The sequence below is a fragment of the Phascolarctos cinereus genome, unplaced genomic scaffold (genome assembly GCF_003287225.1).
Source record: "Phascolarctos cinereus isolate Bilbo 61053 unplaced genomic scaffold, phaCin_HiC Scaffold_4;HRSCAF=312, whole genome shotgun sequence".
Taxonomy (NCBI): domain Eukaryota; kingdom Metazoa; phylum Chordata; class Mammalia; order Diprotodontia; family Phascolarctidae; genus Phascolarctos; species Phascolarctos cinereus.
Genome location: NW_027555847.1, coordinates 586,523,181 through 586,551,030, shown reverse-complemented (window position 1 = coordinate 586,551,030; position 27,850 = coordinate 586,523,181). Strand labels below are relative to the sequence as shown.

The 27,850-nt window shown below is 37.8% G+C and overlaps 1 protein-coding gene and 1 long non-coding RNA gene across 5 annotated transcripts in view; one reads left to right on the top strand and one right to left on the bottom strand.

The window, feature by feature from the left end:
* LOC110195742 (uncharacterized) overlaps positions 1 to 12,668 on the top strand; it is a 64,929-nt gene extending 52,261 nt beyond the window's left edge. For both annotated transcript variants that reach the window (XR_013486286.1, XR_013486287.1), the window contains 3 exons: positions 4,698 to 4,767; positions 6,699 to 6,854; positions 12,450 to 12,668. This is a non-coding gene — a long non-coding RNA (uncharacterized LOC110195742). The remainder of the gene's footprint in view (positions 1 to 4,697; positions 4,768 to 6,698; positions 6,855 to 12,449) is intronic.
* ESRP1 (epithelial splicing regulatory protein 1) overlaps positions 1 to 27,850 on the bottom strand; it is a 105,174-nt gene that overhangs the window by 32,078 nt on the left and 45,246 nt on the right. For 2 of the 3 annotated variants that reach the window (XM_020968608.2, XM_020968628.2), the window contains exons 11-13: positions 20,359 to 20,577; positions 10,466 to 10,664; positions 5,986 to 6,154 (exon numbers count right to left, since the gene is read on the bottom strand). In XM_020968608.2, coding sequence (XP_020824267.1) covers positions 5,986 to 6,154; positions 10,466 to 10,664; positions 20,359 to 20,577 — 587 coding nt within the window. The remainder of the gene's footprint in view (positions 1 to 5,985; positions 6,155 to 10,465; positions 10,665 to 20,358; positions 20,578 to 27,850) is intronic. The other variant, XM_020968618.2, reaches the window with a different exon arrangement.

Here is a 27,850-nt window from a genome sequence, read left to right as displayed (position 1 = left end):
CTCTTCACTATCATCCCTCAGACCTCTCAAAACAACACATAAGTACTCATGTCACGGAATTCAAGTATCATATTCTCATGGGGATTCTCACTTGAATAGCAGAGTCTAATTACATTCTGTGACCACATCATGTTAGAGACATGAAATAAACCCAACATCTTCCTATTCTACAAGGGGAGGTCGAGGGTTTAGCTCTTTCTGAGTAGATATTGTTTCATTCATTGTGTATACACCGGTGCCCAGCACAGTTCTAGGCATATAATAGGCACTTAATAAATACTTGTGGATTGACTGATTTAAATGCAGGAATTCAAGTTTTCCTGTCCTAAAGAATTATTGCTAAAATTAAAACTGAGTTGGGTCTACTATATAGTAATATGTTTTTCATAGAACTATTAAAAATTGGGGCAGCTAGGTGGTGCAGTGGATAGAGTGCTGGGTCTGGAGTCAGGAAGACTCATCTTTATGAATCCAGATCCAGCCTCAGACACTTACTAGCTGTGTGACTGTGGGCAAGTCACTTCACCCTGTTTGCCTCAATTTCCTCATCTGTAAAATGAGCTGGAGAAGGAAATGGCAAACTACTCCACTAGCTTTGCCAAGAAAACCCCAAATGGGATCAGGAAGAGTTAGGTACAACTGAAAAAATGACTGAACAAAAATAAAACAATAGATTTAAAGCTGGGATGAATGAATGAAAAAACATTTCTCAAGTGTGTACTAGGTAAATAGCACTGTGCTAAGCACTGAGGATATAAACAGAAAAATAACAGGCCCTGCTCTGAAGGATATGACATTCACATATAGGAAGTTTCAGCTCCAAGTTAAGAAGGGAATTGAGAGGTCATGGAATCCAGCTCCCTTATTTTACAGATGAGGAAACAGAAGCATAGAGAAATTTAAAAACTTGCCCAGTGTTGCACAACAAGTGTCTAAGGAAGAATTTGAATCTTCAAGCCTAGCATTCTGTCCACTGCCGCAGTGATGTCAAAGTCAAATAGAAAAGGGACCACTAAACCATACATCCCAGTGGGTGCATACTGACTTAGAAAACTACATGTTAGCATTATCCATGTTCTATTGTATCTTTATTTTGTTAAGTATTTCCCAATTACATTTTAATCTGGTTTGGGTTGCACTGTAATTCTAGGCCTCATGATGGACTGTGTATTTGACCACCTCTCCACTACACCAAGATAAAAAGGATAGGGTGTTGGCCTTAAAACCCAGAAGATCTGGATTCAAATCCCACCTATGCCACATGGCTAGGATTGAATCCAGTTTCTGACACAGAGGCAAGTTCATAAACATCTCTGAGCCTCAGTTTCTTCATCTGTAAAATGGGGACATTGGTATTTCAAGTGCTTACTCCACAGGGTTATCGTGAGGCTCAAATTAGATAATTATAAACTTTTAAACACTTAACCTTTAGGTGCTACATAAAGGTCAGGCATTATTATTACACCTACAAGACAGCCTGGCATAATGCCTTCTACCTAATTGGAGATCAATAAATAACCATGATTTTACCTTTGCTTATTCTAAACTTGTAGTAGATAGGGAAGGAAGAGGAAAACGAAAGCCTATCTCTGTCATTGTCAATGGTGGTGTTTCCAGAAAATGGATGAAAACAACATCTCCCTCCCAGACAATGCTGGCCATCCCACCTGAAGGTTTCTCTTAAGCACTCTTTAACCTAAGGCACACTTAAGCTGCTTTGCCTTCACTAAATGTCAGCAGTAAGCCTCTCCCTTTCATCATCAGGCAAGAGGCATGCTTCCTCTTACAACCTACATTGTTTTCTTAATTCAAGGACTATCAGTGCCAGAATGCATTTATAGGTTGGCCACAACATTTTTTCTGCTCTACTTCATGTCCCAAAGATGAGGACATGAAATGGGAAAGCAAAGGAATGGGGACAAAAACAGTCTTAAACCCAATGAAGGTAAATGATGAGGAATGTGGGTCAGGTGCTTCAGGTAGTCGTCAGTCAAGAGTACAGGGACAGCGGAAATAGTACTGAGCTGTGTGACCCTTGGATGAGTTAATGTCTAAGAGCCTCAGTTTCTTCATCTGCAAAATGGGACCAATAATGAGGGCTGGTGTGAGGAAAGGGCTTTGTACTGCTTAAGGCAATGCACAGAAGTGAGCCAGGACTTCCATGCTGTTTTCTCTGCCTGAAGCCCTCTTAATAGGAGGAACAGGTGCTTATGCTCTGTACCACATTCTGGGTATTACCAGGGAACACGTTTTAGAAGTTCAGAGGCCAAAGTGAAGCTCCTTCTGGATACCAGCAGCATTACTGAGCATTGATCTCTTATGTGATCAGTGTAATAGCCTTGGGCAGGAAGCCAATGTGATGTACTCTTCTGGCATTTCCTCCCTAGGCACTGAAAGGCAGGCCTCTAGATCACTTGTGTAAAAAGCCTCATGTAATTTTGGCAGGTGGCGCTCTCTTATTCTTGGACAATTATTTCCTAAAACATTGTAATAAAAAGCTTGAAAAAGAAATAATCCTCCAGATTTTTTTTGCTTTCATGAACAATGATGCCAATTTAGAATATGAGGCACAAAGTATGGCATAGCATGGGGGAAAACAATGGAGATGGCATCAGAAGACACCTGGGTTCAAATCACAGCTCTACCTGTAAAACCTTGGATGAGTCCCTCAACTTTTGGGTACCTTGGTTTCTTCCTTTGGAAAATGAGGGTATTGGATTAGGATACCTTAAGGTCCCTTCCAGATCCACATCTAAGATCCTAAGGCTTTTTTTATTAACAAGGTAGGCAGGTAAGTGGTGAAGAGAATAGAGCACTGGACCAGGGGTTGGGATAACCAGAGCTCAAATCCAGCCTCAGATACTTACTAGCAGAGTGATCCTCTGCAAGTACTTTAACCTCTGCCTCAGTTTCCTCATCTATAAAATGGGGGTAACAACAAACACCTGCCTCCTGGGGTTGTCAAGAGGATGGTTAGTGGCAGATCTGAGAACAGAACTTGCTGTTGTTTTTCAGTTGTTTACATTGAATATCTACCTGTTTCTTTCCCCACTCTACTCCCTTTTCTGTTCTCTCTCCCCCCCAAGTTACAATTCCCTTAAACGTGCAGCAAGAGCATGTCTACTAAATCGTCCACACACAGCCCAGAAAGAACCAAACAGACTGGAGTTGTCTCTCAAAGATAGTGGAGTAGTTTGCCATTTGCTTCTCCAGTTCATTGTGCAGGTGAGGAAACTGAGGTAAACAGGATTAAATGACTTGCCCAGGGTCACACAGCTAGTGAGTATCTGAGGCCAGATTTGAACTCAAGAAGATGAGTCTTCCTGACTCCAGGCCTGGCACTCTATCCATTTTTCTATCTACCTGCCCCCAGAAAAAAACTAGGAGCTCCTAATTCCTTCCATGGTATTCTTTCTATTCTCATATTGGCCCCTAGAAGTCAAAAGGTAGTGTAGGTTGCAAGAATGCAGGACATCACAATCCTAATTTTAAGCATTTATTAAATGTATCATTTGCTATGTTTTTCTGCTATGTAAACACTTATCTACTGGTTCCAGGTTTTTTTTTTTAAGTCAATCAACCAACATTTATTACATACCTATTCTATATCAGGCACTATGTCAGGTACTGGGGATACAAATACAAAATTCTTTCCATTTTACAGCAATGTATATAAGAACATACTTTAGATAAACCCCAAGAAAGAGTCACTTTGGGGTTTCAAATTCCTTTAATGAAAGGATAGCTCTTCTCATTGTTTGAGGATTTGCCTTCAACATTTCACCTTCTCCTCCCATCCTTCCAACATTTCTTTTTTGTTTCTTTTTTAAACAATTAAATAAAACTAATATGGGAACTTCATCTAAAAATTCATGCAACATTTCACATTGGGATCAGCCACTCTATTAAAAAAAAATTAACAAAAACCTATATTCTCTCACTCCCACTCCTCTACTCCATTATAACAAATAAACAGAGTAAGCAAAACAAACTCCCACACACACACACACCTCATTCTGCACCCTAAATATGTCATATCTCTGTAATGAATGGGATGCTTTATCATTAGTCCTTTGGAATCCTAGAATAGTCTTCATATTTATTTTTATAGCTTTCAAAGTTGTGTATACACACACATACACACACACACAACATCAATATTATAAAGATGAACAATTTGTTGGACTCTTAGAAATTGATGAAGAATGAAATGAGAAGAACCAAGAGGACAATTTATATTAATAAAAACAATACTGTAAAGGCAAGTTCCAATTAAGGCAATGTCCAGTCCCACAATAGTTAAAGTGCTACCAGGCCTTAAATTTATTTTTTTTTTAAGGCAATTGGGGTTAAGTGACTTGCCCAAAGCCACACAGCTAGTAAGCATCAAGTATTTGGTCTGAGGCTGCATTTGAACTCAGGTCCTCTTGACTTCAGGGCCAGTGCTCTATCCACTGCAACACCTAGCTGCCCCTAACCAGGCCTTAAATTCAAAAGGCTTATCATTAGGTAGATAAAACACAAAAGGAAATCTAGCCAATCTAAGCAAAAGATCTGATTTTAAGGATCAATGTTTTAAAAATTAATTCTGGGGAAAATTATAAGTGCTGTAAAGTTTGTGCTATTGCTGTGTGTTGCTATACTGTTATATACCTTTATATATCATATACAAATTATACACTGTTTTTCCTTCTTAGGATTGTCGATTGTGGTTTGTCCTTCATTCTCGAAGAGGACCATGACATCAGGAAGATGATGCCATGACTTGCAAGTGAACTGGATTTAAATGAGGGAGGGCTGTCCAAAGTCACCAGCCCCTCTTTCTCCTCCAGAGCCATCTGGGTCCAGTGGCCAGATATAGATCAGGAAGACTAGAGATGGCCCAGCTCCTTTTTTATGAGAATAGATCTCCCTCTCTCACCCAGTCCAGAAGTTGAATGGCTATTCAAGGCTTGAATTCCACTACTAATTGTCATGGAAGCTTTAGTCTGCTCATTTTCTCAACTTGAGTTAATTTGCTCCTCCACAAGTAGCCTAGTAGTTCCGTACTCCTTGGGGCCCACCATATTAAAACCAGACAGTGTAGATACCCAAGTGGCTTAGCCTGCTGCAGAGCTCAGGACTCCCAAGCTCAAGAAATCCACCAGCCTCAGCCTCCACAGTAGCTGGGATTATAGGCATATGCCATCATCCTCTACCAGATGACACACCCTCAAATGCGTCCTTACCTGTATTTTGTTAAGTCATCAACTTTGCTGGCTATATGAAAACCACTCAGAGATGGATTTCCTGAATTACATTCAGTATAAATCAGCTAGGTGGGACAGTGGAGAGAGTACTGGGCTTGAAGCCAGAAAGGCCCAAGTTTAAACTCAGCCTGAGATACTTAATAGCTACATAACCCTAGACACTTAAGTTCTTTCAGCCTCAGCTGCCTCAACTGTAAAATAAATATAATAATAGCATATAACACAGGGTTCCTGTGAGAATCAAATGAAATAATCTCAATATACTTTATAAATGCTAGATATTATTAATAATATATTTCATTTATAAATATTTAATTGATATTAAACATAACTCAGGGTTTACATTGAATATCTACCTGTTCTTTCTCCATTCTACCCTTTTGTTCTTCTCTGTCTCTGTCTCTGTCTCTGTCTCTCTCTCTGTCTCTGTCTCTCTCTCTCTCTCTCTCTCTCTCTCTCTCTCTCTCTCTCTCTCTCTCTCTCTCTCGCAGTGAGAGCATGTCTACTAAGTCATCCACACACAGCCCAGAAAGAACCAAAGAGAGCCAGCCGTACAAGAGAGGGTTCTTTCTAAAGGAGCTCTCTTTTGGTCCCAGGTTCGGCAACAAGGAGCCATTCCCCGCAGGGCTAACCTTGAGTGTGACCACAGACAATATTCTTTTGTGAGCTCTACGTCCTGGCCATACAAGGAGCTCTTTGTTCCTGCCTCTCGGTTCCACTTTCCTCTGTGCCTTACCTGGGATAGTATGCTGTGTAGTTCATGAAAAGCTGTGTGCCAGCTGGGTAGTAGGCTGTGGAGGGCTGCAGTGTCCGGGGACTCAGCAGGACAGAAGGCTGATAAAGGGCAGCTTCCGTTGGGATCACTGCGGCAGGGGCTGGAAACGTGTACGAGGGAGGAGACAAACCTAAATAGGAAAAAGGGGAGAGTTACAGAACACACAGCATCTTTACCATTGAAAGGGCCACAGAGTTAACATTTTTAGATACAAACTCCACAGTTGGGAATCTTCCCTGACAGGTCTTTCCAGCCTTCTCACCCCTATGTTTTTGGTTACAAGGTACCCTCAGCATTAATGTGAAAACTACATACATTCCAATGTATGTAGCTTCTCCTATGAAATCTGAGAAATGTTATGCCTTGGTACCAGCCTAACATCTCCTGGTCTAATAGCATGATAGGAAAGATTTTCCCAGTCTTAGCGATCTCAGCTTCGCATCAGCTCTGGGACAGAGAACTCACATACTTGCACAAATACTAAATAAAGCACAGCATAACAAACTCCTAAGTGTTCAAAGGGCTAGTTATCTTGTCTGAGGACAGTTCGAGATATCTTGCTTCTCTTTTCCTTTGACACTCTCCTACTGCTACCCTTCTCCCTGGTAGTTATAACAAGAACTTACACTAAACTATGCATCAGTTCATTTAGTATTCCTGCTTGTATCCCCCAGGAAGTCTGGATCAGAACACACTGAGAGTAAAGAGAGATCCACAGGGGTCCAATCTACCCTAGATCAATGCCCACCCAAAGAAGAATATCTCCAAGGGCTAGATGTCTCCAGTCAGATTGGAGATGTCTAATCCAGGCTACAGGTAACCTGCCTCAGGTAAGTTCAGAATGTAATTCAAAAGATCTGAATGCTAACCCCAAGGCTGAGTGTCTCTAGAACTGACACTGTCTTAAGATCACCGGAACATAGATTTAGAGTTGAAGTGACCCCAGAAGTCACCTAGTCCAACCTCATTTTACAGACAAGGAAGCTTGAGGTCCAAAGACACTAAATGACTTCCTAGTAGTCATTCAGGTGGCATGTGGCAGAGCCAGAATTCAAATCCAGATTCCATATTCTTTCCATTGCACCATACCATCACTCTCCTTGGGTGTTTTAGATGAGGGCTGGCCAGGGGTATCTGAATTTTTGTCGGCCGTTGGCCAAGACTTCTTCCCTAAAAGGATCAATTCAAATCACTCAACTTACTTCTTACTCGGCAGTTCTCATTTTTGAAGCTGGTTGAGATAGGTATATGATTGTGGAAAATAAGTTCTGAATCATAACTACAGATCTCATTTAGCCATATCATCGTGATCCTAAGACTATCTCCAAATGAACAGGCAACTTGCCTTTAACCTTCTTTGTCTTACCTAACAGTGAATATTTCACAGGTCAGAAATATAGCATGTCATGCTTGAGGCAACATCAACATTTATTTAGAATTTCTCAAGGTAATAATTTCTCCCTCATATCAGCCCCCTACAATTCACAATTTTTATAGAGAGGCTAAAATTATACAGCCACAAGTGAAGTCATTTGCCCTTGAAAAGAATGTAACTAAATACTCAGACCAATGTCCTGAATAGACAAGGAAACTGAGGCACCAGAAGGCTGATCAATCCAAAATCATACAGTAAGTCAAGGCTAGACCAGAGATTTGAGCCAGTTTCACCATTCCTGTTTGTTACAGTGCATTTGTCTCACACTGATAAGATGAGCTGAATGATTAAATAGCAAACTGAAATAACTGAATATATCTGCTCTCTATTCAAACAATGAAAGGCAAAGAATTTTGTTTTTAACCCAAATTTTTGATAAGTATAGGTGGTACCTCTGAGATTTGACTAAGTCCCCTAAAAATTTGGGGAACTATCCTACTGTATTCCTGGAACCTCTTGTAGTTTTGTGTATAATTATTTTTTAAGTAGGATACTTAATTATGAATTTTCTTAGGAAAAAAAAGGATTTTGCATAACTGTTCCTCAACATATTGCCCCTGCAATATACCGTTCATATAAGCCCGTGAGACTTCAAGGTCAGTGAATGAATACTTCCCTCACATCTTCAACATTAAAATCCTCAATGACAGTTTTATATCAATATCATATTCTTTTTTGAAGGTTAGCAGCACTCTTCAAAAAGCATGTATGAAATGCACCCCAAATTGTGTGATTGTTTTAATTGTATGACATGAGGCCAAAAGAATTTGACCTTGAAGTATATTTTATTTTAGAAAAAGGAACAAACATGATACTAAGCTTTATCAGTGGGAATCCAGCACAATATGAGTTAATTCTTCCCTTAGACACATAACAATCTTAGACTGTCTGGTTCTTAAATTCGTTTTCATCCCTGTCCCAAAACAAAGATTGGGAATTAATAATACTACCTAACACTTATATAGCACTTAATATGTGCCAGGAACTGTGCTAAGTTCTTTACAATTATTATCTCATTTGACCCTCACAACAATCCTGGGAGGTAGGTGCTATTATTAACCCAATTTTACAAATGAAGAAACTGAGGTAAAGGTTAAGTGACTTGTTCAGGGTTGCATATTTTATGAGAGTCTGAGTTCATATTTGAGCTCAGATCTTCTTGACATCAGGATCATGGCTTTGGCCATTTCACAACCTGCTTCCCAAAATACTTCCTGCTCAGAAAGATAAAATGGATTTGGTCCTATTGGACCTCTGAAGAGAACACTGTTTCATGTCTCTGAAGTGCTAAGGTATGACTAGCTGTTTTCTAAAAAGGACAGGAAGAAGGGAATGAACACATTCTAAGAGAAAGAATTTAGATTCTATGGGAAGATATCACCACCTTCTATACAGAGGGAGATGATAGGATCTCCTTAGAGACATTCATAAATTATGGGCACAGAAATATTTGGCCAGATTATACCATTATATGATTTCCCCTCAATCAACTGGATTCTTTTGAAATTTCAATTTTGTAAAATTGACTTTCTCCTGAGTGGTCTCTCAGGTTCATTTCAGAACCATTTTTATTTATATTTTTGGTGAAGCAGTCAGGGTTAAGTGACTTGCCTAGGGTCACACAGCTAGTAAGTATAATATGTCTGAGGCCGGATTTGAACTCAGGTCCTCCTGACTCCGGGCCAATGCTCTATCCACTGCGCTACCTAGCTGCCCCTCAGAACCAATTTGGGCTTCAGTTTGCTAATCTGTAATCTAAAAATGATGAATAATCTCTTTCTACTTCTGAATCTTATGGTCCTAAACTGAAGACATTGTTGATAATTGGCAAAAAGTAGTATACACAACTCATCTAGGTAGTTACCATAAAATCTCCTTTACATTATCCTACTATAAATCATACATACAGGAAGAATTATCTCCAGAGGTAAAAGTATTATTATTATTAGCACAACTGTTGTCAATATTCAATCAATAAGTCCTTTGACTAAATGGAGCAGTGGTAGGGATGGTTGTTGCTGTTGTTGTTTTTTACTAGAACTTAGTCTAAGTCTTCCAGCTCTTCCAAATGGAAAACAAATCAAATTTTTAAATCAAATCTTCATTTCTCAATTACCTTTGGAATTCATTTGAGTCGATACATTTTTGAGCCTAAGACTAAAAGTCCTGTACTAGGTGACCCCTTTATATAAACAAATATAAAAACAAATGTTTTTCTGAATAAGCATGATTTCAGGTACAATTAAAAGTTTTACCTGCATGCTACCCCCCCCCCAAAGCATTAAACTTTAGACCTTTAAAATATGTTCCCTAATTACTATCCAGAACTTAGTATGGACTAAAAAGCATATTTATATAACAGATAGGACACCAGCTGACTGCTACCCAGGTTCCAATGAGCAAGAGCATGGCCTGAAATTAAGCACTGATCCTGTGACCCAATGAAAACTTTGGCTAATTTAATTACGCATTTTGCCTTTGTGTTAACTTGTTATTCAAGACACTCTGTAAAGTAACAGAGTAAATATGTCTCAACAAGTAAATATTTAAGTTTTATCTTTCCTTATCCAGAAAGTAGGGGAGAAAAAGAACAAACCTATCATCACTCACCCAATAAAGTTTTCCATGAAAAAACTTCAATTTCACCTTTAAATTATTTTATATATGCGTATTAAAATATCTCTGTAGCCAGGTTGCTTCCCAGAGTCAGTGCTTACTTACTTGGGCATGTTAAGCTTTAGAAATCAAGTTGCTTATCACGGGAAAGGCAAGAGGATGATCTGAAAGAAGGTTGGTTTTGTTTGTTTTTAACATTTTTTTTTCTATTATGGACATCCACAACCAAGGTCTTAAATTAAATCACCAGATACTGTTGATTTCAGATGGGAAAGCTTCATATGACCATTTTATCTGCCTCAGAAAGAGCCAGAAACATAGTTATGAAAGCAGCTCAAGCACCTACCAGCACATAGCGGAGGATAGCGCCAAGACCCAAGAAAAACTTACATGGTAACTTACATGGCGGTGGGGATAAGCCATTTCGATTTAAAGTGCCCCCCATTAACACAAAGTTCATCTCCTCAGCTGAACACTGAAAGACTTCAACATATCTGTCCTTCATAGTCTTTTTATGACACTTTTGTGCAGCCATAAATGCTCTGTCTGCAGATTTCATCTGGATAAAGGCATCTCCCGATGGACGACCCTGATGGAGGGGACAGGGAAGAAAAAAAAAGTCTTTTTGTATGACAAGGGAAAAAAAGATTCATCTGTTTCTAGGAAACAATTGTTGGTTGATATGCCATGGGACAATCATTTACATCATTGACATTTTAATTATGAAATGCAGGTGTTAGCAAAGCTACAAAGACAGATTTGTATTCCATCATCTGATAATTGGGAACAGTACCTCTTTCTCATTTGAACTATAAAGGCAGAAGCAAAGAGTTTGGAAGCCCAAAGCTGAAGGGAATTCTCTTCCTTTGACAGAAATACTGGATCAGAGATTCTAGCAAAGTGTCTTTATAACCTTCACTATGGTCTCTAAGTACAGTTTGCAATTTTAGGGGTTTTGTTATTCCTTCCTGAAAAGCAGGTAAGGATGTGACCTCCTGATTAATCTTAATCCAGTACTGAAAGGCAGTAGCAGAGTTGGACTGCAGTTTCAAATATCTCACTCCATATTCTGTGGTTAAATCCATAATAATCTTCTGATGATTAATTCTGTTCTTCCCCTATTTCATGTTTCCTCTGTTTTCTCTTCTCCTTTATCCCTTTCCTCCTCCCTCTCCTCTCTTTTCCCTCAGGCCTAAGGTAGCAGATGGCTTAGGGAGGTTTTTAGTTAAGGTTTCTGAGAACCAGTCTACTCCCCATCCCCCACCTCAAGTCCTGGGTCCACTTACTAGTTCATACTGCTTTTTTTCCCCCCAAGCCGTAATGGTTCTCTTTGACTCTCAAATCTAAAGGCAAGTCAATATCTATTCTTCCAAGGATAAATGGGCAAAGGATACGAACAATTCTCCATGAAGAAATACAAATCACGACTAGTTTTTTAATAGCTTAAAAGTATCTAATGATCAGAGAAATTAAAATCAAAACAATGTTGAGTTGCTATCTGATACTATTAACTTCGAAGTAATGGTTAAAAATGGATAAAGAATAATTGATGGTAGAGGTATGATCAAACAGATACACTACTGCACTCTTAATCTGGCAATGTCTAATGAATTGCAAAACCAATCATATACTCTGACCCAGTCATCCCACTAGTAGGACTATACCCTGTGGTATTTTGATATCCTTCATGAATGCCTTGTCATGGCAAGAAGATAGCTCTGGGTTCTCAAAGGCTATGCCAATAGATTACAAGTTCTGAAAGGTTTTTTTACCCTGCTGAATAGTCTTCAGTATGGCCAGTGACATACTAACCTTGCTGCATAAGACCCACCCCAGCCAAATATGGGAAGGCTTATTAGCAGCAGGCTGGCCACTAACAAATCTGTTAACCTATGAAGGAAAGGTCGTGAAAAGGAAAAACAAATGACCCACCACTACCAAGACACACAATGGCTTTGTTATAATTAAAGACAAGAAACAGCAAGCACATCCAAAAATTGGAGAATGCTTAACTAAATTCTGATATGTTCAATAAAGTGGAATACCATCGCATAAAAAATCTGAAAAAGAAATGTGAAAAGTCTTATGGGAAGTGATCCTGAACAAAGAAAGCAGCATCTGAACTATAACACGGACTATGATTTTTTAAACAGCAACAAAATCTAGTAAGTACACAGATAGAAAAAAGAAACAATAGAAGGGAACAGAAAATTAGATATTTTATCAATAGGTATATAATTTTGGGAAAAGCTGTGAATAGTTTGGAGTTCGTGGTTGTTTGGTTTAATTATTTTATTGAGATTATTGGGTTTAACAATGATTTTTTAAAAAATAAAAGCAAGTTTTTCTGACAATTTGTTTTCTTTAAAACCAGGTCATCAGGGGCAGCTAGGTGGCGCAGTGGATAGAGCACTGGCCCTGAAGTCAGGAGGACCTGAGTTCAAATCCTGCCTCAGACGGAACACTTGACACTTACTAGCTGTGTAACCCTGGGCAAGTCACTTAACCCCAATTGCCAATAAATAAACAAACAAATAAATGAATGAATGAATAAACAAATAAACAAAACCAGATCATCAATTTTCACTTTAAATCAAGTTTGTCACTTTATGACTAGGGGACAGAAGTGTGTGTGTGTGTGTGTGTGTGTGTGTGTGTGTGTGTGTGTGTGTGTTGTCCTTGGAGATTCCCTCTTAATTTAGCTTTGTTAAAAATTAACTTGGGAAACAGAGAAAGACGAATAGAAAAGGTAGTGGGGAAAGAAACAGGCAGATAGAGGATTGCTTTCCTATTTAATGACAGACTGAAAGTCTCCTTGGAGCATTTAAATGCTGATGGCATATTAACAGACATCTCAAGCAAAGTTTCTGCAAGTAATTGCTATATTATAGCAGACAGCACATCCATTTCCAACAATATTAATCCCCTCCACCAAAAAAAAAAAAAAGATTCTGATCTTTCATGTAAATAAGAAGCAGAATTTTTCCACTGAGACCAATTTCCCTGGGGCAGTCTCCACACAATTGGTAATTGTGTCTGAGGGGGAATGAAAGAAAAACTAAGGGAGACATGCTGCAATCCAGCTTTGCTGATATCACAAAAAAGATAGCACAAGCCCTACCCACTGAGGACTCATCTGTGATTATAAGAACACAGAATCTTCCCAACAACATCTACAAGAGTCTCAATTTGACTTAAAAGAGGGGTTAAAATGTTCAAGGATGTACCTACTGACCTGTGGGGCATGCCGTGAGGTTTTTTTCTAGTAGTGGTGGAGAATTTATGCAATTTTTTTTAAAACTGGGGTTAAGTGACTTGATTTTTATATAAATACCAGTGGGTGGTAGCAGGATCAGTAGTGGTAGTTGCTGTTCTTCATCATTTATGCTGAACCAGGGTAGGTTGGTAAATATCCATGGAGAAAAACAAATGTCATTAGGCTACTTTTACATATCAGAATCCTTGGAAATTAATTTCTAGAGGGCATGTTCTACATCTTTTTCAACATTGAGGTTAACATCTTAAACATAAAATATTTGGGGATGAGACAGGAAGATAATGGAACAGATAAATTACAGAAAAAAAACGGACAGCAACAGCTGCACTATGTAAGAAATGACAAAAAAGATGGGGAAGACTGTATGAACTAATGCAGAATGAAGTGAGCTTCAGAACCAGATGAATGAACGATTTATATAACAACACTGTATAGGCAAGCAACTTTGAAAGACTTAATAACTGAGCATGATTCCAGAGGACTGATGATGAATTATGCTGCCCACCTCCTGACAGAGGTGATGGATTCAAGATGCAGAATGAGACATAATACTTGTGGAAATGGACTAAGTAAGCATTTATTTTGCTTGACTATGCATATTTGTGACAAAGGTTTTTATTTTTCCTTTTTTCATATTGGGAAGAAAGAGAAAATAAATGCTTGTTAATTGAAAAATAAAAAAAAAATAGAAAATAGCCCTAAACCCAAAATAGACAGCAAGAAGACCATAGGATTGAGCTGTCAGAATTCTCTGATACCTAAAACAACCCTCTCACTTCATGATGACATGCTAAGTGGCCAAGACTGATTTCTAATCCAAGCTCTCCAATTCTTTATCCAGTACATTCCACTACCAAACTGTAGCCACTCCCTAGTTTCACCAAAGGAACATAGCTCAACTCATGACTCAGATCACTCTAGTATTTTAGATATGACCTGGTGCCTTGTTAATTTGTATTTCTAGGAAGTCAAGAGCAGATGGATCTAGACATGGCAGTTTGTATATCTAGAAAACACTAGAATCTGTTTATATTCACAAAGTTAGCCCTCACATCCTCATATTCCAGCCTATTACTGTGGGATAAAAGAACCATGTATCATTATTTTGGCAAATTTTAGTTTTGCCTTAACTCTAACCACCTATCGAGAGAGGCAGTGTGGTATAATGAGCAGATCACTTGGCTTAGTTAGAAGAATTGAGTTCCCATTTGGCCTCTTGACACTTATTAGTTATAGTTGGCTATGTGACTCAATGAACTACTCCCTAGTATTCAGATCTCTTTCTTTGATGGAAGGAATTTTCCATCCTGGGAGTTCTTCACACTGCTCAAATCAATTTCCTTCATGTGTTCTTTTGACAGCAACCATACAGCATTAAAGATCATTTATGCCTCATTATAAAGGAGGCTTACTCTTTAAACAGTTGTCTTGGTCTCACAGCTGTTCCTTGAACAAGACACTCCATCTCTAAAATCTAGGCATTTTCTCTGGCTGTCCCCCAGGTCTAGAATGCTCTCCCTCCTCATCTCTGCCTCCTGGATTGCCCGACCTCCTTCAAGCCCCACCTAACAGCCTATTGTCCCCAGTAAGCCCTTCCAGAACTCTTTCAATGCTTGTACTTTTCTCTCTGTTGAGTATTTCCAATTTGTCTTGTATATAGCTTGTTTATTTTCTTGTTGTGTCCCCCATCAAACTGTGAGCTCTAATGCAGGGACTGTCTTATCTTTCTTTGTATTCCCAGTGTTTAGCATAGTCTCTGTCCGACACATAGTAGGACCTTGATAAATGTCTGCTGATGGATTGGGTAAGTGAAGCATATGCGTGGTGCACTGAAGCCTATTGTTGCTGAGTCATGTCCGACTCTTTGTGACCCCAGGGGCCACAGCATGCCAATACTGTCCATGGTGTTTTCTTGGCAAAGATACTGCAGTGGTTTGCCATTTCCTTCTCCAGTGGACTAAAGCAAGCAGAGGTTAAGTTACTTGGCAAGGGTCACACAGCTAGTGTCTGAGGCTGGCTTTGAACTCAGATCTTCCTGACTCCAGGCCTAGTGCTCTAGGCTGAGCCATTTAGCTGCCTCTAAAGTACTTAAACCTACTGTCTGAAAATAAACGTTCTGGACAACTGTTTCAGAAGAAATCAGAGACACAATAAAACTAACTTTGAGTGGTTCTGAGAGACATTAATAACTCTAAAAATCCTCACACTAGGGAGTTTTGAAGTAAAATTCCAAGAAAGATCTGTGTGGCAATGTGAAAGTAAGAAACATAATTATTCATGTGACAAATCACCATGAGTCATGTCTTGGCATTTTTTACCAGCATAATTACACATCCGACAATTTCACTCACCAGACCACTCTCTTAACAGCACTATTCTGTTAACACAAACAGCCAGAACTCATGTTGATTTCTGTTTATACCAATGTCCTAAAGACTTTTTGCAAAGTTTGCTGCATGTTTCAAAATATATAAGTCATCATGTGCCTCCTTCTCTACTTTGACACTGCCACCACTCTGGTTCAGGCTTAATCACTTTATATCTGGCCAACTTTAATAACTTTTTGATTCATTTTCTGGTTCTGGTTTTTGCTCTGCCTCAAGTCTTTCCCTACTCCAGACATCTTCAACTCAGCTGTCAAACTGATCATCCTCAAGTGCAGGTCTGACCTTGTCACCCCTCTGGTCAATAAATTCCAGTAGTTCCCTACTACTTTCAGGATCAAATATAACCCCCTGGCTTATAACCTGAACCATTCCTATCTTTCCAGTTTTCTCACACCCACTCACCTCCACATATTCTGTGATCCAGTGACACTGGCCTCCTTACTATTCCTTGGATATGACACGCCATCTCCTACCTCCATGCATTTTCACTGGCTGTCCCTCATGGCTGGAATTCTCTCCCTCTATATCTTTACTTCCTGACTTTCTTGGCTTCATTCCAGTCACAGCTAAAAATCCCACCTTCAAGAAGCCTTTCCCAGTCCATCTTCCCACTAGTACCTTCCCTTTGAGATTATCTTCAGTTTATCTGCTATATAACCTGTTGACATGGTTGTTTGCAAGCTTTCTCCCCCACTGAACTGTGAGCTCCTTGACAGAAAAGACTGTTTCCACCTTTCTTTGTAATCCCAGCACTTAGCATAATACATGGCACATACTAGACGTTTACAAAATGCTTACTAATTTGAGCACAGAAACTTCACTTCTATTACTAAACACTAAATATATGGCGAAAAAATACGATCCAGATTCAAACTAGGGTTTAAAATTGGTGATACTATTCATAGTAAATTAATAAATTAAGCACCAGAATCACAATTATTTTCATGAGTATCTTAACCTCTTTCTTTGACATGTTGGTTTCATTTACATGATTTACAATTCAATAATCATTTATGAAGCACCTAATATAAGGCTCTTCATAATAACTGAAAACAGAACTGAAAAACCAGACTCCCTGCCCCAAATGGGTTACATTCCATTCTACTACAGCTGAGGTTCTTAACCTTGGGTCCATGACCTTATTTTGAAAAAATATTTTGATAACTCTATTTCAGTATAATATTTTTAAAATGCTATATATTTTACATTTAAAAACATTATTCTAAGAAGTGATCCAAAGGCTTCACCAGATTATGAAAGGGATTCATGACGCAATAATGTTAAGAACTGCTATGCAATCAAGAAGAATTGCACATAGTGATACCAATATATATTTTATCTGATACACAGATAAATAAGCCCAACATATACAAAATAATTTGAAAGGGATTGTTTTATTCTTTATATTTGTAATCCAGTGAAATATGTGGCACACAGTAGGCTTCTTGACTGATTAATCTGGTTTAGGGGAAGGACAGGATTTAGGAAATGTCTCATGTAAGAGGTAGCATTTCAGCAGTTTCAGAGGAAGCTAGGGATTCTAAAAGGTATAAGTGAGAAGAGAATGTATTCCAGGCATTGAGGGACAACCTTGTGCAAAAGCATGAATATGGGAATACAACATGTACACAGGAAAACATGTACAAAATTATATAAAGTATTTGAGAGAGAGAGAGAGAGGGAGGGAGAAAACAAAAATAATTGGAAAAAGTCAGAGAAAAATCAAAGAAAGCACTCGAATATTCTTTGAAGCAAACAAAGAATATTAAGAGGACAGGATAAGTGGCATACAAGATGGAATGTTAAGTTAGTAGTCCAGTTTGACTGAAAATGAGGATATGTGAAGAGGAATAATACAATCCATTATCCTACCACTTGCCAGAGTAGCATCTTCTCTGCAACTTACAAGTCTTAAGAGACTGGCCTGGAGCACTCAGTAAGTGACTTACCCAGGATCACACAGCCAGTACATGTCAGAGGCAGGAGTCAATCCAAGTCTTCCTGGTTCTGCAGGCATCATATCCTATTTACCCAGATGCATTTTAATGGTCTTTTATTAGTGCTAATCCTCTCTGACATCTCTGTAGCATTTGTAAGACACAAGCTAAAGCAAGCAGAAGTGGAGGCAGACAGGTAGTATAGATGTATTCCAAAAAGTTTGGTAGAGAAAGGAAGGACAAAAGGCAGTACACTTTGAGGTAGTAGTAGGTGAAAAGAGAACTGAAAACCTAAAACATAATCATATGATACACTCTCATGGACCATGTTTGGCTTACTCTCCAGTCTGCTCCATCTCCATACTAGCTGTCTAGGCCCCATAAGGGTACACTCTTTCCTTTCCACCCAATCTTCTCTTCCCACTTTCCAGATCCACTTTATGCTTGTCTCTTCCTATTAGAATATAAGCTCTTTGAGAATACGATTACTTCATTTTCTTTATTTTTTTCTTTTTTTAAATAAGCCCTGTGCTTAGCACAGTGCCTGGTACGTATTAAGCACCTAATAAATGTGCTTTCTATCTATATTTGAATATGTTTGTAGGTAGAAAAGAAGTTGCCATTGAAGATGAAGAAGGAAAGGGGCATATATTCAAGTTTTCAAATAAAGAGTGTAGTTTAGCCTTAATGGGGATATTTCTGAGGCAGAAGGAGAGGCGTTAAGAATAGTGGAAAAGATTTTAAGATGGAAAGGATGAGAGTGGAGTTGAGATGGAATGGTTTTATCTCAGTCAAGAAGGGAAAATATCATTTGCCAAAAACGGAAGCAGAAAGGGCACAATATAAAAGAACCATATAAATTTAGATATAAATTCATGCTAAATAGATTCATGCTAAATAAATCATAACAATTATATCAATGCTCAGTAACCTAAAAAGAGAGATGGGAAAAGTGGATGAGAAGCAACTAATAAGGCAGGTACAATTGAAGGTCAAAGGAGATAGGGTTTCTAGGGTCATTGGAACATAAAAACATAGGAAGATATATTACAATCATAGATCATAAAGGTTCACTTTAGTCAAAAAGTCTGAAACTAAAAAAAAATATCATGTTGACAAACCACATGACATTATGCATTTATTTTAGTTTACAAACTTTTTCTTGGGTTCTGCATTGGTGAAATATTTCACCAGGATGTGACTAAACCAGCTTTTCTTTTGAATGTATTATTATTATTGCAAAGAGTGATTTGTAAATCTAATGGAATTTTTTTTGAGGGGGTCATATTTCATCAACATTTACTATTATCATGTGGATACAGAAGCAAGTTTACTCTGAATTGCCCATCCCCCTGAGATAACTTCTTATTTAAATTCAGAAAAAGATTTCATTTAGGAAACAGATAATAATTTTAAAAAAATAGAACCTTTTCAAAACCATTAAGTAGTAAATGGCTTTTAACAACTCCTGGTATAATTTAATTTGATTCTTTAGGGGTTCAATACAGTATATTCTGTATGTTTCAATTAGGACACAACAAAAGCAGTCCTTATCTGTAACAACTTGTATTCAGATTAATACAACTGGCTCTTAGTGATTCCAGGGTCTCTGCCTTCTAACCCCATTGGCCTACTTGACATCTCCTCGCCAACCTCCCCTACCCCCCATGATATTCCCATTTCCCATATTCATGCTTTTGCATAAGGTTGTCCCTCAATGCCTAGAATACATTCTCTTCTCATTATACGTTTTAGAATCCCTAGCTTCCTTTGAAACTCTGCTGAAATGTTACCTCTTACATGAGGCATTTCCTAATTCTTCAAATTGAGAGGGTCCTTCCCCTAATCCCAGATTAATCAGTCAGCAAGCCTACTATGTACCACATACTTCACTGGAGACACAAATAAAAAGAATAAAACAATCCCTTTCAAATTATTTTGCATGTTGGGCTTATTTATCTGTGTATCAGATAAAATATATATTGGTATCACTATGTGCAATTCTTCTTGAGTAGAATGAAAGCTATAGAAGGCAAAGGGTTTTTATTTTATTTTTGTTTAGTCCCACTGAAAGTACCTTCCCTCTAAGATTATTTCTATTTACACTATATATCTTGTAATTGCAACTTTCTACATGTTGTCTCCCCTTTTTTTTATGGGAGCTATTTGAAGCAAGTGACCATATTTTTGCCTCTTAACATTCTCCTACTTAGCACAGTAACTGGCACAGACTATGTGCTGGTTGACTGACTGATCTGCTTTTTAAATTGAGGTGTGAGGTGAAGGGATCAGCATAAAATTTTAATTTCCTCTCCATATTGCATGAAAGACCACTAATGATTAGTAACTGGTGCTAGAGCAGAGGATTCTTAATCTAGGGTCCACAGATGAAGACTTCAGGGATCTGTGACCTTACATGAGAAAAAAAAATTGCATTTTTATCTTCACTAAGCCTTGAACTGAAATTAAGTCTTTCCTTCAATACTGAATGTAAGCAATGATAAAGGTTAAGAAGCTCTGTTCTATAGCATTTCTCAATAGCTTATTTCTAAGTAAGGTCTTTCCCTGGACACTCTGCAAATGCAATCAATGGATATTTCTGATGCTTGCTTATAAAAGCCTTGTTGGATCCCCTTAAAATGCTAGATTATCAGATTATACTTTTTCTAATGAACAATTTACCTGGTGATTTAATACCATATGAACTCCATGGGTTTGAATAGCACTGGAAAATTCTCCCAGAAATTCCAATATGTCCTCAATAGTGGCAGCATAAGGAAGCCCTCTTAGACGTATGCAGTCTCTGACACTGGTGGGGGTCACAAATTGCTGAGGTAGTACAGGAATGATAGGGGGAGTTGGGAGTGGAATGAGAGGTGTAGAAGAAAACCGATTCAGCACCTGCATGTGAAGCAAAACAAATGTCTGTGAGACAAAAGAGTTATATTTGTTTCCTTCATTGAGAATAATCATGATGGAGCATTTCTTTTTCCCCAAGTAACTGTATTGTATGAATTTTCCACTTATAATTCAACTGAACTCTGACTTAAGTTGTGTTCTTTCTAGGTCTGTCTACTTAGGATGTATTTCTCTTATCGACACTATCTTAAGATACATATATATCTAATGAGATATTATGACACTCATATATGATGAACCTCTTATTTCCAAACTTGTATAATGGCTGTAACCCAGGCCCAAAATGTATTGCCTTCTCATCTTTAGCTACAGGAATTCCTGAAATCCTTCAAAACTTTTGTATGAGACTTTTCCACCCCCAGTTACTAAGAAACTCCTACCTCAAAACAACCTTGCATTAAGAACTCACCATTTGAAAAAAAAAATTGCCGGGGAAGCAGGAGAGAAGCTTGGCAGAAACTAGACACCGACAAAATCTCAGAGTATACCAAGAATAGGTCAAAATGGGTACATGATTTAGACATAAAGGATGATATCATAGGCAAATTAGGAGAGCATGGAAAATTTTACATGTCAAATCTATGGATAAGGAAGAGTTTTTGATAAACAAGAGATAAATAGGATCAAAGGAGGTAATATGGATAATTCTGATTACAAACAAAACCAATGCAGCCAAAATTAGAAGGAAATTAGGAAGCTGGGAAAAATGTTTCAGCCAGTTTCTCTGATAAAGATCTTGTTTCTCAAATATATAGGGAACTGAGTCAAATTTATAAAAATAAAAGCCATTCCCCAACTGATAAATGGTTTAAAAAGATATGAAAAGGTAATTTTCAGAAGAAATCAAAGCTACTAATAATCATGTGGAAAAATTCTCTAAATTACTATTAATTAGAGAAATGCAAATTAAAACAACTCTGGGGTCCCACTGTTCACACCTATCAGATTGGCTAACATGCAGAAAAGGAAAATTATAAATGCTGGAGGGGATATGGAAAAGTAGGTATACTGATGTACTAGTGGAGTTGTAAACTGGTGCAACCATTCTGGAGAACAATTTGGAACTATACTCAAAAGGGCTGTCAAACTGTACATCTCTTTGATTTAGCACTACCACTACTGGGTCTGTATCCCAAAGAGATCAAAGAAAAGAGAAAAGGACCTATATGTACAAAAACATTTATAGCAGCTCTTTTTGTGGTGGCAAAGAATCAGAAAGTGAGGGGATGCCCATTAACTAGGGAACGGCTCAACAAGTTGTGGCATACAATTATGATGGAATACTATTGTGCTACAATAAATGATGAGTGCAATGGTTTCAGAAAAATTTGGGAAGACTTTCGTGAACAGATGCAAAGTAAAGTGAGCAGAACCAGGAGAATATTATATATAGTAATAGCAAATGCAAGACTTAGCTAACCTGATCAATAAAATTACAAAGGACCCATAATGAAAAATGCAATTTACCTCTAGAGAAGATCTAATGAATTCTGAGTACAGATTGAAGCATGTTTTTTTCACTTTATGATTCTTGCTTTTTATTTCTTTTTTTTGAATATGGCTAAATGCATGACCTCACATATCTAACTGATATCATATTGCTTGCTTTCTCAATGGGTGGAGGAGGGGCAGGAAGGAAAGAATTTGGAACTCAAATTTTTTTGAAATGAATACCAACAATTAATTCATTAGGAAAAAACTACTTTGTATTCATTTTTGTATGTATTCTGCATATTATTTTATATCTGTACATATATATACACACACATATGGGCACCTCCATTAGAATGTAAGCCCTTTGAAACTTATATATGTCTTTTACACATATTTATACCACAGCTCTTAGCATGGTGCCTGGCACATAGCAAACATATAATAAATGCTTATTGATTTACACCTGTATAATATAAACTTTATGTCAAAACATTAAAAATTATAACATTTAAGATAATAAATTGAAGACAAGTTTTTACAGACTCAAAACAGAACAGTAACTTGATAAGTTATTCTTACTCCCACAGAACACACTGAAGTTTTTAAACCTCTCTTCTACCTCCCTCATCCCTCTAGTGTAAAACAAAGTGAATATCCTAAAAAGAAACCCCTGACCAAAGAAGGGCTCTAACCTAATGAAAGAGAGAAGCAGAAATCTTATCTTAGAAATAGAGAGGGTAGAACAAATTCCATACAGATTATATAGCATTTGAAAGCAACTGGGAAGTCAGTATAGTAATCAATTTATATTGAATAGTCATCACAAATAGAAGAATGGAAAGGGTTTCTTTTTTTAAGATGAATGTAAAATGATGGAACCAGAGGACTCTAATTTCTATTTAATTTTGATCAATGAGGACAGTTGAGAAGATGATCCTAGAAGAAACACAGTGCAAAACTGCTACATGTATTTTTTTTTAAAGGATTCATCTGCTTGTCCATACAAAACTATTTCACACTTAAGGAAGGCATCTCTGACTTGTGCCTCCCCCCCCCCCCCCCCCGTTTCATTCCTACTATAGTCACTGGTAGTAACTAGTAGAGTCTAGTAGTTTCTTACCTCTTAAATTCTGAGTGCAACAGAGGTAGTTGTATTTATTTGACTCACAGGAGAAAAAGGGCCAAAGAACCTCCCATCTGCATTGCCCCACCCTTACTCAACCTGTCAGGTTGCCTCTTAACCATAATGATAACAATATAACCTAAGAAATTGCTTAAGGAATGAAGAGAGGGCGGAATATAATGACATAAATCTAGGGCAGAAATAAAGGGAGGAGAAGTGAATCAGCTATGATATTGAAATGAGAAAGGATGTGGCCAAAAGTGTTCATTAGTGAATAAAAAGGCAGAAATGAAACCATATTGATCTAGGAGAAGACAGGGTAGTAAGGTATATAAATCCCTAATTCAGCATTTAGGTAATGAAACAACTCAGACTAACAGCACTAGAAAGTTTACAAAATCCTTTCCTCTGATTCAAAAACATAAGAATAAGTCCCACTGCTAACAGATAAACGGTCAAAGGCTATATGAATGAGCAGTTCTCAAAGGAAGAAATCCAAGCTATCCACAGCCATATGAAAAAAAAAAATGCCAGAAATCATTAATTAGAGAAATGCAGATTAAAACAATGCTGAGAAAGAAAAAAAGGATCCATGGAGTGTCCTTCCCCAATTAAAAAAAAAGGAAGAGAAAGAATAGGAGAAAAGAAGGAAAGAAAGAAAATAGGGTCACAAGCATTAAAAACAACACACAAGAAACTGGAGGGAAGATCAGAAGGAAACAAGCAGGACAATAGTAAAAGTAGCACTATGATTTCTATACCTAACATAGCATAATATATTTACAGAAATGTTTTGCTGTTGTTGTTTTTAGTGCTGGTTAAATTCAGAATAAGAACAAGTTAAAAGAAAACAAAGCCTTCCTCGTAACAACCTCCTGAGGCAGGTAATACAAGTGTCATCATGCCAATTATATAGATGAGGAAATCAACCTCAGACAGGTCAAATGACCTACCTACATCACACTACTAAGATTGTGAGGCGATATCCAAACCCATGTTTCCTGACTAAGTCCAGCACTGTAGTCATTATATTACACAGCTTTCTCAATAGGGTGAAACATAAAATGGAGAAAACATTTCATTTGAAGGCAGAATCCAGGTTGAGATGCCAGTCTTGTCATTTTATCATCCATGTGCCTGAAGGGACACCATTTCACATCTACCATTTTCAGTTTCTTCATGGAAAATGAAGAATTTGGACTAGATGATCTTTAAGATTCCTCCTAGTTCTAAATGCTGTAATGCCAAAAACATTTGTCTTTCAGAACGATGGGTAGATCATTTTCCCTGTTACTTAAAGAACATCTCAAAAGTGTTGTAGTCCTTCTAGGTAAAAGCAGTAAAAGTCTTGCCAAAGGCCTGGAATCATACAGTCTGCCTTAGGTGCACTGCGAAGAAGAATTTGAAGAATAACTTCTGCTTTTCCAATGCTGCCTTTCATGAAAAGCCTGTTTATACCGTGCTTCAACCAAATGTATGTTCGAAAGTTGTTTTGGGTTTCTTTAGCCCACAGAAGACTCAGCACTCTAAGATGTCTGTGGCTAAAATTTCCATCTGCTCAGTTGTATAAAACAATCCACTTTTGGAATACTATGCAACATAGCGAATTGATTATGTAGTAATTAAAACAAGGATTTTAAAAAAAAATTTTTTTTAGGCAATTGGGTTAAGTGACATGCCCAGGGTCACACAGCTAGTAAGTGTCAAGTGTTTGGTCTGAGGTCAGATTTGAACTCAGGTCCTCCTGACTTCAGAGCTATCCACTCTATCCACTGCGTCACCTAGCTGCCCCTCTGTCACAACTCTTTAAGACAGCTGGGTATCATAATGGATAGAGTGATGACCTTGGCATTGGGAAGACCCAAGTTCAAATGCAGGCTCAGACACTTATTAGCTGAGTGACCCTTGGCAAGCTGTTTAACTTCCATCTGCTTCAATTTCCTCAACTGTAAAAAAGTGATAATGATAGCACCTACCTCCTAGACTTGTGAGGATAAAATGAGATAATATTTGTAAAGTGCTTAGGCACCATGTTTGACTCACAGTAGAAGCTTAATAAATGCTTATTCCTTCCCCTTTAAGACTACAAATTAGAGAGTGTTTGCTAATCTGTGTGGGTGGAGGGAGTTTGCTCGTCAGGAATTATTCCCTAGATCACTGAAATCTCAGATCTAGGCAAAAAAAAAATTCTTAATAGATAATAATTGAAGTACTACCAAGGAGGGACGATGGGTGTGTGTGTGTGTGTGTGTGTAGAAAGGGGAGGGTCCATGACACTATGTTTAAAAAGGGGTTTTTATGTTCAAAATGGTTGGGAACCACTGTTTCAAACAGCATACAACACACACTGTTACCAATGTACTCAACTAATACTGACTCCTACATATAGGAATCACAATTTAAGCCCAGCACCAACACAGATTACAGGACATATCAAACTGGGATACAATGTGTACATCTTTCCTAAGAGGATACTCCTTTTCTTACTTTCTAATCTACCTTGAGCTCTCTTAAAACAAACATATAAATGGGGCTAGAGTTACATTATTAGCTAGCTGAAATTAATAAGCAATATCTGATTATGATGGTAACATAAACATGACAAGATGACAATTAAATAATTAAGTACTTTGATTCTACCATATCTTGTCTATCTTAGTTCAGGGCAAATACCATGGGCTGTATCTTTGGTGGTAGGGCATTGTGGACAGGTAAGACAAATACTTCCCAGTGAAGACTGTCATAGGAGAAGGAATGTAGTGTATGTAGTTTGGTTAATGTCTCTGATGTCAGAATTATTTCCTGTGAAAGTCCTATGAAAACCCACAATCCTACACTAAGGCCCAGCAGCTTTCCTGTAATCCAACAAGAGGTAAGAGGTATGACTATAAAGGAGACCAGTTTTATTTGGCTTTCAGGAATTAAACTCTACTTTCAAGTTATGCATAATATATGACAACACACTACAAAATCCTAGTGGTAGAGCCAGAATAATAATAGCTGCCATTAACACTAAACTTTAAGATCAATAGGATACTTTACCTACATTATCTCATTTGACCCTCCTAACAATCCTTTAGGGCAGGTGCTACTGTTATTCTGATTTTCAAATAGGAAATCAGGCTGAAAAAAGACTGACTTGCTAGGTGATGCAGTGGATAGAACGCCAGACCTGGAGTCAGGAAGCCTCATCTTCCTGAGTTCAAATCTGGCCTGAGACACTTATCTAGCTGTGTGATCTTGAGAAAGTCACTTAACACTTGTTTGCCTTAGTTTCCTCATCTGTAAAATGAGCTGGAGAAGGAAATGGCAAACTACTCCAATATCTTTGCCAAGAAAAATGGGATCACAGTGAATCTGACAACTGAACAACAACAAAGAGCTAGTAAACATTTGAGAAGAGATTCAAATTCAGGTCATCCTGACTCAAAGTTCAGTTTAGTCACTATGCCATGCTCTTTCCTTAGAGATCATCTAGTCCAAACCTTTCATTTTATAGATGAGCAAACTGAATATCAAGATAGGGAAAGGATTTACTTGGCCAAGGTGACACAAATAGTAAATGTCCAAAGTACAATTTTAACCCACATTTTCTGATTCCAAGTCTATTACTCTTCTATCATACAAACAAGTCCCCAGGACTACTGATGTCTCATGCCAAGCTTTTTATTCCTAAGACCTAAAACACACTCACTTTAGGGTCTAAATAATCTTCTATCATTTATATCTTTGGAATGAGTAGGCAATCTGGATGTTTGTAATCTAAGACCTTATAAATATCTCCAATTATTTTGTTTCACCAGGATTTATTTATAATTCAAGATTTCCATTTCTTAACATGCAGCCATTTTCCATGGCACAAAGAACTGTCATCAGAGGTAAATTACAAGATAAGAAAAAGGGGGGGAAATCACGCATAAAGAGATCTTTATGTATTACAAAGGTAAGGAAATTGTAATGGGTCTCTTTCCAAATTTTTTTCTTATATTACTATGAGGAAGACACTTTACTAAGTGCTAAAAATAATAAAAGTATTAAAGCCATAGTCTCTGCTCTAAAGGACATGTTACTTTCAAAAAGAAAAATAAACATTGTTTCAAATATTCTCATTAAGACAAAAAGCCAGCAATGCCACATAACACACACTATTAGGTAATTCATGTGGTATGGTAGGGCATACCAACAAAGACCTGTGTACTAGTGGAGTAAAAGGTATCATCCAAGAGACAGAGGACCAGAAGAGCAAGAGGGTTGAGCACATAGCAAGTGCAAGAGATGACCATCAGCCAGGCTTCAGGTGATACTCAGGTACCATCAAAATCCTAGAAGAAGGCTCTAGCACACTTGGTACATTGCCTATGAAAGATGAAAGTTGTAATCCATACCATTGGAAGTACCCTCAGCACTTAGATCACAAATCCATTTAAGTTTGGTAGGATGTATGTGGATTGAGGAATAAACCATCATGACAACTTACAACAGGAGAAAGGGATGACAGATGCACAGTCTGAATATTGCTCTAGGGCTCACAAAATATGAAAAAGACCCAGTGAAAGGCTTCCATCACCTTAGCTAAATTTTCAGTTGAGGATCACAGTTCCATATGACCATGTGGAAGACAGCTCTAAACCACTTAGCTTTAAGAAAGTGATGCCCATCAATTGCGGAATGGCTGAAAAAGTTGTGACTTATGATTGT